The following is a 14246-nucleotide window of genomic DNA, read 5'->3' as shown; positions in this document are numbered from 1 at the left end:
CAAAGGTGAGGTGACCATATGTGCCACCACTTCATTTTAAATGAGGAAAAGGAGCCTGGACTAGCAAGGACCTTGCCCAGGGCCACAGGCCCATCAATAGCTCTCGTGTGCCAAGGCCTCTACTTGGTGCTAAGGGGGCCAAGGAAAGAAACAGAAGGAGCATCTAAGGAAGGATCTGACCATCAGGCAGTGGTGTGTCAAAGACAGGGGCGGAGGCGCGGTCCACCCCAGAGGGGAGGGATATTCTCTCACAGACATTGTTTTGAGTTGCTGACATAGTGATCTTTGAAAGTAGACTGGTTCTTAGTTATGTTATTATTTTTTTAGGTAAACTAAAGACAGTGTGCCCCTCATTGCCTGTACCTAGAGCAGGTCATCCCTGCAGTCCACCTGAGAGACTGGTCATTCACGGGGATGGGTCAGGAAGGCCGGGTTTGCTGTACATTGACTGAGGACACTGCTACCCTAGACCAGCTAATAACCTACCACTTATCAACTAACTGTGGCCCTGGGTTCAATGCTTTACATATACTATTGTGTTTCATCCTCACAATGGCCCTGTGAGGCCTGTGCTGTGGTTACCCTACCTTTACAGGGACTTGAGAGCTAAAGTAAACAGAGCTAACAAGCGGTGGAGGCTGATCCATCTGGCCCCAAGCCCGCGCTCTTGATCACCGAGCTCTTCTGCCTCTATTCTGATCGTTGTTGACTTCCGTGAGCAGTGACAGAAACTCCCACGTGCCAGGCCTGGGCTGGAGTGTGCAGGGGCAGGAGTGCTAGGCGCTTACTCTTGTTCTCAGCCTTGGCGAGGAAGCCCAGGTATCCCCATCTCACCCTGACTCCTGTTCCTAGAAGCTCTTCCCTCTGACCGCTGGAGTTCCCCCTGGTGTTTGGGAACAGCCATCGACTGAGCTTTCACACCATCCTCATTTCTCCCATGACCAGAGCTGAACAGCATCTCTTCACTTGGCCAGTGAGCTCATCAGAAGGGGTGCCCTTCTCCAGACGCGTGGTCCAAGGTCCCTTTGTAGGTTAAGATTGGGTGATGATGTTATCTTTTTCACATCATTTGCCTGCCTACTGTATGGGGAAAAGGGCCTTCAGATTAAATTAAATGGAGAAACACATTCCGGTGGAAGAGGTGACATTGTAAATTTGTGCATATTCCGTTTCTGTTCTCACTCCCTCCGCCCCTACTTGATGCACACCTGAGCACAAGTTCAAGGACTGACTTTGTTCTGTTTATCAGGGAGTCTGCCTCTTCCCTGCCCTGACAGGACCTCTGTTTTCTTGACCATTGTCTGTTCCAAAGGGAGCCCTGAGGAATGGTTCTTTGAGGTCCCCTCCTCTTCAGGGTTTTCTCAGAGTCCCTGGAGGACTCTGAGACTTGGGGATTGGTGATGGCCAAGTGGCCGCTTGGTGCCAGACATGACGGGAGGGCAGAAAAGCAGTGTTCCAGGGGATGGGTGCTGAACCCCGTGTGGTCAAATGAACAGAAAGGGCTGTTCAGTGATGTCCTGTGAATCACTCCCCAAGATCATGCACTCTGCAGCATCTCCTCCTTGGAGACCACGTGTCCAGTCCCTGGGCCAAGCCCTCAAAAAGAGGGGAGTCAGTGCCTTCAGGCTGGGTCCCCCTGGTCCCTCCTTTTGCTCCTGCAGTCTCCTCTTCGGCCAGATTCTCTGCAACTGTCCCGACAGCGCACGCCGCTCACGCCGACCCAGAGGCTCCCGAGGCAGGAGCCGTGTGATTTCTTACGCCTCTGGAATTTCATGTTGTGATTCAGGAAAAGTTGTTTTTAACAGAAGCCTTGTTATTTTGGGTTATCCTTCAGCATTTCATTCATTTTTGATAAGAGGCTAAGTGGGTGTGAGGTATTTGAAGGGGCTTCAGGGTAACTGTAGCCGACACAACGCTAGTGTTTCCCTTAATATTCTTGGCCCAGTGGGATGATTCCTTTTGCAACGAAACACAGATAAGCTCCTCTTGTTTTTCAGGCGGGTAACTGTGTATTGATTTTTCCCTTAAGAAAATCTAGTGCCGGATGGTCTGAGGATTGAATGTGGCATTTCCCAGGATGAGTCAAAGGGACACATTTTCTTTTTCTGGCCTCTGTGGTCTCATCCCCCATGACTTGGCCTTGACTCAGAGGTGGGTGGTCCCACCCTGAAGTGTCAGAGGCTAGAACAGAATCCTGTGGCTCGAGATGGAACAGCAGAGATTCAGCAATAGAGGGGTTCTTGGGCTAAATACTCTGTGGATCCTTTATACCCAAGACCCTGTGGTTCTCCTATGAGTGAGGCGCCGCAGGTCAGGGATGGGTGTGGGGAAGGATCAGGAAGTACGCGATAGCTTGCAGTCTTGTTAAGTCCTGGTGCTAAGGGTGAGGGGTCCAGGAGGGGAACAGATACTCAGACTCAGCAGAGAGAGGCTTTGCTCTAGGTGGGACCCCCCAGGGAAAGCTTTGGGGATGGAGGAGGCCCGGAATGAGGGTAAGTTAAGATCTTGTGGTTAGTTCTTTCTTCTTGCTACGTCTGACAAAACTTTTCTGACCTCTCCAGAGCCTGCCATGGTACCAGCGTACACCCAGTACCAGCCTGTGTGAGAGCCTGGGGCCAGGAAGGCCCCTGACCCCCTCTGCATCCTCTCTGTTGGCCTTATCTCCTCTGTTACTCAGGATCCCACGTTAGATCTGAGACGCCAGGAGTACCATCCTCTCTCAGGACATTGCCCTCAGCCCTGTCAGCATCCCACTTCCCTTGTCTGTAGTATAGGCAATGCTTAGTCAGGGCAGCCCGAGAAGCTGCCCTTAATTAGCAACTGAGCCGCCACTCAGAGAAGAGCCTCTGGTTCTTTCTCTGGGAAGATGGCATCATTCATCAAGGCATCTTCCCAATTCATGTCTCTATGACCTATGACTCTTCTCAGCTTCTCTGTGTATGGTTTTCTGTAAGATTGGGCTTTTTTCTTGGTCTCATTTTTCATAGGGACCTAGTGATGGTTAATTTTAGGGGCCAACTTGGCTGGGCCACAGTAGCCAGTTTGGTCAAACACTAGTGTAGACGTTGCTGCAAAGGTATTATTTTAGATGTGATTAACATTTATAATCAATTGACTTGAAGTAAAGCAGATGACCCTCTGTGATGTGGGTGGGCCACATCCAATCAGCTGAAGGCCTTAAGAGCAAAACCTGAGATTTCTTGAAGAAGGAATTCTGCCTCCAGACTGTAACATAGAAATCCTGCCTGAGTTTCTAGCCTGCTGGCTTGACCTGTTGATTTTGGACTTGAGACTGCCCCATCACTCTTACCTGAATTTCCAGCTTGCCAGCCTGGAGCCAATTCCTTAAAATAAATCTCTCGCTCTCTCTCTCTTTTTTTTTTTTGCTCTACGCGGGCCTCTCACTGTTGTGGCCTCTCCCGTTGCGGAGCACAGGCTCCGGACGCTCAGGCTCAGCAGCCACGGCTCACGGGCCCAGCCACTCCGCGGCTGGATCTTCCCGGACAGGAGCACGAACCCGTGTCCCCTGCATCGGCAGGCGGACTCTCAACCACTGCGCCACCAGGGAAGCCCTCTCTCTCTCTCCATATACATCCATACCCATATATATATATTTTAAATCTATCTACCATCTATCTATCTATCTATCATCTATCTATCTATCTATCATCTATCTATTTTTTTCTGTTGGTTCAGTTTCTCTGGAGAACCCTGACTGCTAGTGATCCTCTCTGACTACTGCCTTTTCTCTCCTCCCGTCTCCCCTGGCCTCCATCACCATAAGGTTCCGCTGCTCTTTCTCCCAAGAGTTCAAGATATGACTGGCTCACCAGGACCTGCTCACTCAGGTGTTGGGTTACCCAGCATCCCAGCTTTTTTGTCTGCTCCTTCCTGCAGCAGCTCCTCCTCTGGAAGGCCGCAGCCAGAAAGAAAGACCAGTCCAAGGACCTGAAACTCAAATCTTTTAATGTTTATGTTTGTTGGACATTTTTTTTTCTAAAGTGAAGAAGAAAAAAGAAACAGATGATAAAGTAGAAAAAGTTCCAGAAACAAAGGATAAACTGTGGGCTAAAATCAAAATTGGGAATTAGCTGAGGGTTGAGGTTGTCCACGCTCTCCTTTGCTCCTAATTACCACAGGTCACTGAGGGCACAGAGGCAGGGGCTGGCCGTAGCAGACGGGGCTGTCCTCCACGCTCCTCCTGTCTTGGCTGGACGCCTGAGAACCCGGGCCCTGGGCCTGCACACAGGGTTTGTGTTGTCTGGCTCAGCCCGGTCTCCCTCTCCCCGGTCCCCCTCCCTGCCCACTCCCACCCGGACTTAGCCCTGCTTTGCTCGGCTGCCGTGTGATTGTTGGGATAGAGGGCTGTGTGCTTTCCGGTGGCAAGGGCTGGACCACGTTCTCATTCCTTCCACAGGCTACTTTTCTGTTGTGTTTCTTCTCTCGGGCAGTCAGAGATTGGTGAGTGAGATTTAAACCATCCACTGCCAGGTGGGGAGTGAACCGGCTCTCACTGGTTCTGGGAACAGGATTAGAGGGGCTGGGTGTGCATGGGTGTGTAAGAATGTGTGGCTAGGTATTCCCGTGTCGCCCTGGGCAGCCCTGATATTTCCCTGTCCCCCCGCTGTGTATGTCTTCCAAGTATTTACAGATGGTCCCGGGCCATTCTCATAGTTATCAGGCCAGACCTTCTAATCTTGTCATCTTCCCCTGAACTTCCCTGAGCAGAGGCTGAATGTTTTAGAACAGTGAGTATCCACTTCTGGGGAGCTTCCTCTCTGAACCAGTGGTCATGAAGAGGCCCTTGAAATAGATCCCCTGGCTTGCATTCTGGAAGGTGCCTTCTTGGTATCTGGAAAATCTGATAGTTGTGAATTTTAAGATTCATTTGGGAGGTGACTGAGAAGGGCAGAGGGTTACAGTGGCCCTAAGGATGAGGCTGGCTTCTGGGTCCTCAGATACAGAATAAGCTTATGCCCCCTGGTATGTACCGATTAGTATTCGCATGAGGTCTGGAGAAGCACTGAAGGAATAATTGGTCGATTGATTGATTGATTGGCTGAAGGGTCTGAGAGGGCTGCAGAAATACTTACGGGGTAAATTGATAAAGAGTTGAGCAAGTCTAAGTGTCTCGGTTATCTATTGCTGCGTAACAGACCACCCAGAAATATAGTGGCTCACAACAAGAATAATTTATTCTTTCTAATGTGTCTGTGGATTGGCTGGGTGGTTCCTTGACTGATTCTACCTGCACTGACTCCTGGACTTGTCCAGCTGGAGGGTCAGCTGGGCTGGGGTGTCCAAGATGACTTCACGCACACACCCGGAAGTTGGTGCTGGCAGTGGGCTGAGCCGCTCTGGTTTTCTTCCATGTGGCCTTTCATCCTCCTGGAGGCTGGACTGACTTTCTTATGTGGTGGTCTCAGGGTGGATTCCAAGAAAGGGAAAGTGGAAGCTATAAGGCCTCTTCAGGCCGAGGTCTGGAAACCACACACTGTCACCCCCGTCCTTTCCATTGGTCAAAGCAAATCAGAGTCAGCAGGGAGGGGTTTACCCTGAATACAGGGAGGTGCAATTCACTGGTACCATTTTGTAACGATCTACCACACCAAGTAAAAGAAAAACAGAGGTTAGATTAAAAATCAGGTTAGCACATGGCAGTGAGAGCTGATATTAAAGAGAGGTAAAGACCATGGCCTGGGAGCAGACTGCCTGGGCTGGAATCCAGGCTCTGCCACTTCCTAGTTGTTGACCTTGAGGAAATCACACAGCCAGTCTGCTCAGTGAGGATAATAATAACACTTTTCTTAGAGGCCTGTGATGAGTTTGAAGTGAGCTAGTGGAAGTGCTCAGTACAGAGCTGGGCACACCATAAATGCTCAGGTAGCTGTTAGCCATTATTATTCATGTGACTGTCTGTAAATGGTGGGTGAGTTACAAACCTGGCCTTAGGTGTTCCAGTTCCGAGGCAAAGAGGGAAAAATACGAGGGTGCAAGGTTTGGAGTGTGCTTAGGCTGAGAAAGTCGTTGGTTCAGAAGAAGCAGTGCTGTTTCACATGGATAAGTACATGTTTTTACACATCTGCTTTCAAATGCAGCAGATCTGGGGCGTCTACAAAGCGACTGGCCTGGCGGATCTTCACGCCATAAAAATAAATGTATTTTTCCCCGAAAGCAAATAATTAGAGACAGTAACCTCTGTCTAGAGTTCAGCAAGACAGGCTTGACCGTCAGAAGCCCTTGACTGGGGCCCCAGCCCTCCTGTCTCCGGGGTGAGTGAACTTGGGAAAATTCATGAATCCCTCCACGACTCAGCTTCCTTGTCTACAAAATGGGCATAATAACGGTGCCTACTTCACACAGACAAAGAGATTCGGCAAGTAAAGCCCCTAGTCTGTCGCCTGCCTGGCTCCTGCTCCTCCATGAATATTTGCTTTGACTATTAGTAGTATAAAGAGGCTCTTAGGGGAGATTTTTGTCTCTGTCGGAAGACAAACTCTCTGTGTTTTCTTCACAAACAGTTGGTGCTGTGATTATAAACCTTTCCTGTCTCTTTCTTAGAGGAGCACTTGAACTTGCAGGGATCGTCATAAAGTAATAAGCAAGCAGATGAAGACAAGAAACCCTGCATTTCACCTTCTCTCCAATTCCACGCTAACCCCCAGTTTTTCCAAATTATCGAGCGTCACCGTTTGTATGGTTTGTAGTATCCTCCGTGGAACTCCGTGCAACCTCTATGGAAGCGGGCTACAAACCTTTCAGAACAGCCTTCAAGGACTTCCAGAAATCTGTCGACAGGCCCCAAACCACAGGTTCCCACCTCTCCTCGGCTGGCTGGTCTCCACATGCCCGCAGTTTCAGGATCCCCAATGCTGTGAAGTCAGGTCCATCATTTGCTCTGTCCCTGGGGAAGCTTTCTCCACCTCTGTTCGCATCTCGCTTTCTATCTGATTTATGGCTTTAGAATGTTGGCCTGGAAGATCTTAATTTAAAGCCTCTGTCAGACGTTGTTACACGAACGCGGTGCCGGTAAAAAGCTGTTTTCCTTTGGTTTTTCTCCTCTGTCACTTTTTCTGTGGCATGAACTATGAGGTAGGAAAAGAAAGTTACCAACTTGGGGTTGGGAGAGCTATTGAAAAACTCTTGCGTAATCCCCTGGAAGGTGCCAGGCTCCATTCCAGCCAGGGGCCGAACTCAAAATTCTGGGTCTTCAGGCCAGGTCTCCCCATGGACCCCCCTCTTCCAATCAGTTTATGTCTCTTTCCTAAGCTGCCTCTTAGGGGCAGTTCTGGTGGTAGTTATAATTGGGCTCAGAATCTCGAGTCTAGTGCCTGTCAACTGTTTTAAACTGCTGTTCCTCTAGCTAAGGAGATTCTGTTTAGTTTCACTGTGTTTGCGTTATGAAAACAATAGTTCTTTTCTTTTTGCATTTTCCAGATCAGTATTATATTTTAATAGCAAATGTACTATTCATACCTGTCCCCTGACTCTCAGATATTTTTATGCGCTTAAGGGAATATTCCCTCACCCTGCAATGAGAATTTTTTCAGCATTTTTCCTCAGAGTGAGACAAAAATCATTTCCCATCATCTGACTTCCCTCTAAGACAGCATGGAGCTGCCATGCGTCTCTGTGTGCACCTACAATCTGCTTCAACATCTGTCCGGTTCATATGTGTATCATTACCAGAGTCGTTATTTCAAAGGGTTTGGCTCCTTCAGAGCTGAGCTTCTGTATTTTCATCGTTTGTGCTGTTGTTCAGTGAGGAGGATGAATCTCCACATTGCTGATACCAAACTCCTGGCTCTCGGAATGGTATTTTTGTAAAACACTGTGAAAATATCATGGGATACCCAAGACGATTCCTGTCATCTTCTTCAAGGGGAAAGTTGCGGAATAGTGTTCATGAAAGAAATAAAGTGATAATAAAGTAAATAAATAAAGAGATAAATACGTAGATCAAAAAAGTGATAGTACAGGTATATGATGTGGTCCCTTTTATTGTTAAAAAACCCCCAGTGGGCTTCCCTGGTGGCGCAGTGGTTGAGAGTCCGCCTGCCGATGCAGGGGATGTGGGTTCGTGCCCCGGTCTGGGAAGATCCCACATGCCGCGGAGCGGCTGGGCCCGTGAGCCACGGCCGCAGAGCCCGCGCGTCCAGAGCCTGTGCTCCGCAACGGGAGAGGCCGCAACAATGAGAGGCCCGCGTACCGCCAAAAAAAAACCAAAAAAACAAAAAACAGTAGATGTATGCATATGTATTTATGTATGTGTACATGGAAAAGAAGAGGTCCAGGGCAAGTAGTGTTTAACTTTGGTGGAATTAGGGTTTTTTCAAATTTTTCTTTATAACAAGAAAAGGAACCTAATGCTATTTATTTATTTATTTATTTTAATGCTATTTATTTTTAATAGCTAAAAAGAAAAAAGAAAAAAAAATCCCCACAGAATCAACAAAAAAACAAGAAAGGGAAGTCAGGCAGGTTAACTGGTCAGGGGTCGTGTGGGTCTGAGGCCCCCAGGCCTGGCACAGGACACCGTGCACTGCCTCAGCCTGGGCCTGACTCTGGAGAAACCAGGTTTGGCTGTTCAGAGACGTTGACATAGTTTGTGAGGCCGCTGAGTACAGACACCTTCCCGCGGGCCTGTTTCTCTCTCGCACTGGATGGAAGCAGTGTTGTGTAATCAGCTCAGCTCCGTTCAGCCCTGCTGGAGGCCTGGAAGGGAGTGGGTTTGGGCCTTGTTTCTGCTCCCCTTGGGTGCCGAGCACCAGAGCATCTCCCTGCCCTGAGGACAGTGGCCTGGCCCTGTCCTGCTGCGTCTGGGCTTGGGAGAGTGTCCACACACACGGGCGTTCCTGCATCAGCTGTCAGCTCGCCGGGCAGCCAGGCTCCTGCCCCCGCCTCTAGGGGGCCGCAGGGAGGTTCTGGGCCTCCAGCCCCTCACTAAGGGCTGGTGTGGGAGACACAGCTCCCTTTGGTGATTCACCAGCCAGCCATCAGTTCCCTAGGGCCAGGCCAGGTCCTGGCAGGGAAGGCACAGGAGTGGGAATCACCACAGGCTGTGTCTTCTCTTGCAGAGAAAGTTCACTCTTGTGACCAGGAGAGACAGAGCGCCCTGGAAGAGGCCCGGCAGAATCCCCGCGAGGGCATTGTCATCCCCGAGTGTGCCCCCGGGGGGCTCTATAAGCCAGTGCAGTGCCACCAATCCACTGGCTACTGCTGGTGTGTGCTGGTGGACACGGGGCGTCCGCTGCCTGGGACCTCCACACGGTAAGTCCCCCAGAGCCCGTCCTGCCCCTCACCCCTCAGGTGAAGCCTGGGGTAGGAGAGCCAGCTTCCTGTTACGCTGTCACCTCACATCTCCTGGCTTTATTGTCCTGGCCTGGTGGGCGTCGAGGCACTAGGGGAGCAGCATCTCTGCTTGTGGGCAGATGAGGTCCCAGTATCCTGGATTCTGGTCACAGGTCTGGCCTTTCCTAGCTGGGCAACCTTGGGAAAGTAGGTAACCTCTCTGAACCTCAGTTCACCAGTGAGAAGGTGATTGCCCTGCCTGAGTCACTAGGTTCTATGGATCAAAAAGATCCTGTGTGCAGACATAAGGTAACAGCGCTCTACTAGACTGACTAAGATGACATGCCTGAACATGTCTCTGTGGGAACACTGACGCTGGGATTGCCTTGTAGCTGCTGGACAGTCCAGGAGATATTCTGCTGCCAGCTCTGGGAGATCTAGGCTTCGAGACCACACAGATCATTGCTGGGAGTAGGAGCTGAAATCAGCTCAGTTTCCAGCCCCTCCTCACCCCCTGCATCTCTCTCTTCTCAGCTACGTGATGCCCAGTTGTGAGAGCGACGCCAGGGCCAAGAGTGCGGAGGTGGACGACCCCTTCAAGGACAGGGAGCTGCCAGGTGGGAGACGACACTACCCCTTGCTGGTGCCTTCACCTCTTCCTGTTCCTCCAGCCCCTCATCATGCAGAAGCAGCGCCCTCCTCTGGGTCTGCTTCCCCATCCGTAAGGTGGAGCGGGGACACTGGGCAGGGGCGTCGCAGGAGCCATGGGATCTGCATCCAGTCTGGGATGTGTTCCTAATTAGTCCTGTGCTCTTGAGCACACTGTTTCTCCTCCTTGCTTTTACCTTTTTATCTTTAAAATGTAGTCACTGGGTTAAAATCGTACCCTTAAAAGCTCTACAGCTCTTTCTCTAAGGGTGACTGGGAAAATGATCTGGGGGCCGTGGACCCTTTTCCCCAGGGCTGCAAAGAGAAGACAGCTCACAGGGAAAGGCTGTCCTGAGGGGCAATGATTCCTGGTGGCCCAGAACTGTCACTGGGGTATGACACAAGGCTCGCAGGCAGGGCTCACCTCTAAATGGCTGCTGGGCTGGGTTTGTCTTATTTATAGTGTTCTCTACCAGTGAGTTACAATAAGAGTACTAAATATTGATGGCCCAGAACACTGTAGTCTTAATCAGCACAGATGCAGGTCAGTGCTGGTGGGAGCTGGGCCTACTATTCCCCATCAGGACTCCGAAGGAGGACTGAAAACAGAGGCTCCTGAAAGTCTAGGGGTTCCCAAGTGAGGTTTGTAGGTCACTCTGTCATGAGAATGGAGTCGTAGAGACCAGGGTCCCTCCTTCTAGCCATCTCTTCAACAAATGTCCCTTGAGATTCCCCTATGTGCCAGGCGCTGGGTTCGTCTAATGATCAAAACCGAAGTGAAGCTTGTCTAGTGGGGGAGACAGTATACAAATAAATGAATCCAAACAGAGATAAAAGGTGGTGACAGGTACTCTGAAGGGAAAGAGTGAGGTGCTGGGAGAAGGACAGGAAGAATCTGTGGTTTCTCTGAGAAGGTAGCATTTAACCGGAGACCTAGGGGATTTGCAGAGAGCAGAGAATGAAATACTTGCTGCGGAGAGGAGGATCGTAGGCAGTGTTGAGGGCCCATTTGGGGCTGGTAGTCATGAATTTGCAGGAAAACCGTCTCTCCAGTTGCGTGGTGGTGTTTACGCTAGCACTATTCAGCTATGGGGGTGTAGACTTGGAGAAGGCATATCGGTGAGAAGGTTCATCCACGCTTGGGGTTTTGCTGGAATCACACAGTGCGGAATAGAGAGACAAAGGGTTTGAGAGTACTTATAAGGGAGGGTTGATAATTATAATCTAAGCTGGTTGAGGAGAGATGTGAGAAAAGGAGGACGTTCTTGGATAGGTAAACAGGTAGATCTACTAGAGGCAACTTTGACCTTGGAGTTCTCTGCATTCCTTGTGCCCCTTCAGCACCTGGTCCTTGCTGCTAGAGTCGCTCCGTCCTCCTGTACCAGAACTAGCTTGAGTTCCCCAGTAGACTATGAACTTTACAAGGGGAAGAACCGTGTGTATAATATCCCTAACATTTAGCATAGTGCCTGAGTTGATACTCAGCAAAAGATTTGAGGAATGGAAGAACATGGAGAGCATTATTATCCGTTTGGTCGATTGGTCCCTTGCGGGCTGTGGGTAGAGGAACTATGGAGGTTTACGAGAATCATCTGAGCTGTGGACAATTCCCAAAGTGGATTTAGCTGGACAGGAAGGACTTGGAGAGGTTGAGGAAACAGTGGTAGTTGAGGAAGCTGTTTACTTGATCATTTACCTGGCATCTGCCTTCAAGTCTCACTTTGTCTTTCAGGCTGTCCAGAAGGGAAGAAAATGGAATTTATCACCAGCCTGCTGGATGCTCTCACCACTGATATGGTGCAGGCCATTAACTCAGCAGCGCCCACTGGAGGTGGGAGGTGAGAATGTGAGCGGGACTCAGGCCCAGTGGGACCACGGGGCCCCTGACTTTTCAGATGCTGCGGGTCCCTGGGAGAGTGGGGAGGGGTGGGTAGAACAAGAGCTGGAAGTTGATCCTCTTCCTGAAACCGCGTAGCTGTGACTTTGTCTCACCTTCCACCCCAAATCTCGCCGCCCCTCTCCCCTTTCTAGTCTTTGGGAGTTGCTTTTCTCTAGCTTGTAGTTACCTGATTATAGGCAAGTCCGGGAGTGTCTGGAGACTTCCAGCGCTTCAGTCTCAGAAATGGATGCATTGGAGTGAGTCCAGAATGGCAGGAAGGGGGGTGGGCATACGATGGGAACAGGGATGGCAGGGAGGGAGTCCAGAGCATTTGGTGGTTTTCTTCTTTTCTGAGAAGGCAGGAGCCGCGTGCCAGTTTGGCTTCCTGAGAATCCCAAGGACTCTGGGCAGTGGGATTGGACACTGCCAGAGCCAAGTCCAGCTTAGTTCAGGAGCTGATATGCTGACCGAGGCAGTCCTGACCCGAGGCCGAAAGGTACACGCTCCCCAGCGACCAGCATCGCCGGCGCTCACTAATTTGGACCCATTGGGTCCGTTGATCGGAGCACGCATGCATTCATCTGTCCTCTGCTCAGAACTATTGAACGTGCATGGCACGCCAAGCACTGGGCTAAGGACTGGGAATCCAAGGATGCGAGGCATGTCTCTGCCTTCAAAGAATGCAGCCTAATGGGGATACTAGGCTGTAGAAAGATACAAACTGTGTGGTAAGTGCTAGAACCGAGGTGAAAGAACAGAGAAGCGTTTGCTAATTTAGTCTGGAGGAGTCAGAGAAGGCTTCCCGGAGGAGGTGATACTGAGATTTGAAGGATAGGTAGGACTCAGCTAGTAAAAGAAGGGAAACCATTCCAGGAAAAAGGAAAGAACATTGTGACCCCAGGAAAGTGCACGTCCGAAGTTCAGTATGGCTGAGCTGGGGTGGATGGAGGAGGGGGTGGAGGAGATGACAGTGGTGGTAGATGACACAGAGGATGCAGGTCCCAAAGGGCCTGTGAGATGTGCTTCCCATTATGAAGCCAGAGCGGGAGGCACGGCTGGCGTAGGGAGAGTTCTGGCTCCTTAGCAACGGGAAGTACCATGTGCTTGGCAGGGATGGGCAGCCTGACTCTCAGCTTACGTGGCTCACCAAGGAGGGAGCGCTAGTCCCTCTGCATCTCCCCAGAGGGCAAGGAGTGCCACCACGAGACAGGCCCAGGCCCCCAGGCTGGTGGAAGGGCCCCAGCGTGACTGCATCAGCACAACAGCAGGGCGTGTATCTGGGGTGGGCACCAGGACTCCCAACACAGCTGTCAGTGGTTCTGTGTCCCAAGGCAGACTAGGACAGCAATCCTGAAAACCCACTTTTATGTCACATCACAGTGAGTGCAGTGGCCGCCTTGTGGGTTGCCACTCTAGGAAACTGCTCGTCCAGGGAGCTTGCTCTCAGCAACCCCCATGGTCCTGTGAGCTCTGAGGCTGGTTTCTGGCCCTGCTCTATTTCACTCACCCTGTGGAAGGGTCCAGGCCTCCCCTGGGAGGAGCACAGCAATAAGTCTGAAAAGATGGAGACAGGGTCTGACAGGTCAGCAGATGAGAACTGCCCAGAGGCAGCCCATGGTGCTCAGCAACTGGAAGTCTAAAATCGAGAGGGCTGTGTCCGAACCTCCAGGAAGAGGGAGAGGAAATTATGAAAAGGCATATTCAGTATTATATGCCTTTTTGTGATTTATGCTTGGAATGTGAAAACATACCTGTTGTTTCATGCAGAAATGGGAATGAGCTATTTATGGTTTTTAGAAGAGAGGGAAAAAGAAACGAGAAAGGGGCATGGCTTTAACAATTCCAGGTCTGGGTGCTTTCCACCCACAAATCCCCAGGGCTGCTGGCTCTGACCCACTGCTCAGGGAGCCTGCCTGGTGCTTCTACTTGGGTTCTAAGGAGACAGGACTTCACCCTCCATCCCATTTGCTTCTGCGGGAGCGCAGCCCTTGAGCCCGGCCTGGCCTCGGATCCAGGCAGCCTTCAGTGCCAGGGAAAGGACCAAACCCAGCTAGGTCCTGGGCCGGGAGGCCAAAATCACAGGTGGGCCCGCTGCCAGGGCAAGTTCGGATGGACACTTGACCCTCAGATAGCAGGCTGAAGGCATTTTTACAGAAAATAAAAACTAAGAAGTTCGTAAATGCTTTTAATCCCAGTGTGTCATTAGGGAAGGGAGTTTTTGTTGCTGTGGTTTCCAAAAACCTCTTTTAGGTATGATATAATGTTGGGAGAAATTTAAAAAAAAATTCTTTCCTAAACATGTTTTTCATTTCAAGCTCATGTGAGCCTGACCATGTTTGGTTTTGATGAGAATGAAAGGTTTGAACTGCATTTGGTAATTGTGTTACCTGGAGGGTAGACTTGTAATCAAAAGACAGACAAGATGTAT

General features: G+C 50.5%; 1 protein-coding gene across 3 annotated transcripts in view; it reads left to right on the top strand.

Annotated features, from left to right (window-relative positions):
- The window catches only part of SMOC1 (SPARC related modular calcium binding 1), a 151280-nt gene that overhangs the window by 122496 nt on the left and 14538 nt on the right, over positions 1–14246 (top strand). For all 3 annotated transcript variants that reach the window (XM_033850995.2, XM_033850994.2, XM_033850996.2), the window contains exons 8-10: positions 9078–9270; positions 9826–9908; positions 11672–11777. In XM_033850995.2, the coding sequence (XP_033706886.1) occupies positions 9078–9270; positions 9826–9908; positions 11672–11777 (382 nt within the window). The remainder of the gene's footprint in view (positions 1–9077; positions 9271–9825; positions 9909–11671; positions 11778–14246) is intronic.

This window comes from Tursiops truncatus, chromosome 2, assembly GCF_011762595.2.
Source record: "Tursiops truncatus isolate mTurTru1 chromosome 2, mTurTru1.mat.Y, whole genome shotgun sequence".
NCBI classification, from domain to species: Eukaryota; Metazoa; Chordata; class Mammalia; order Artiodactyla; family Delphinidae; genus Tursiops; species Tursiops truncatus.
This window is presented reverse-complemented; position numbering and strand designations above follow the sequence as displayed.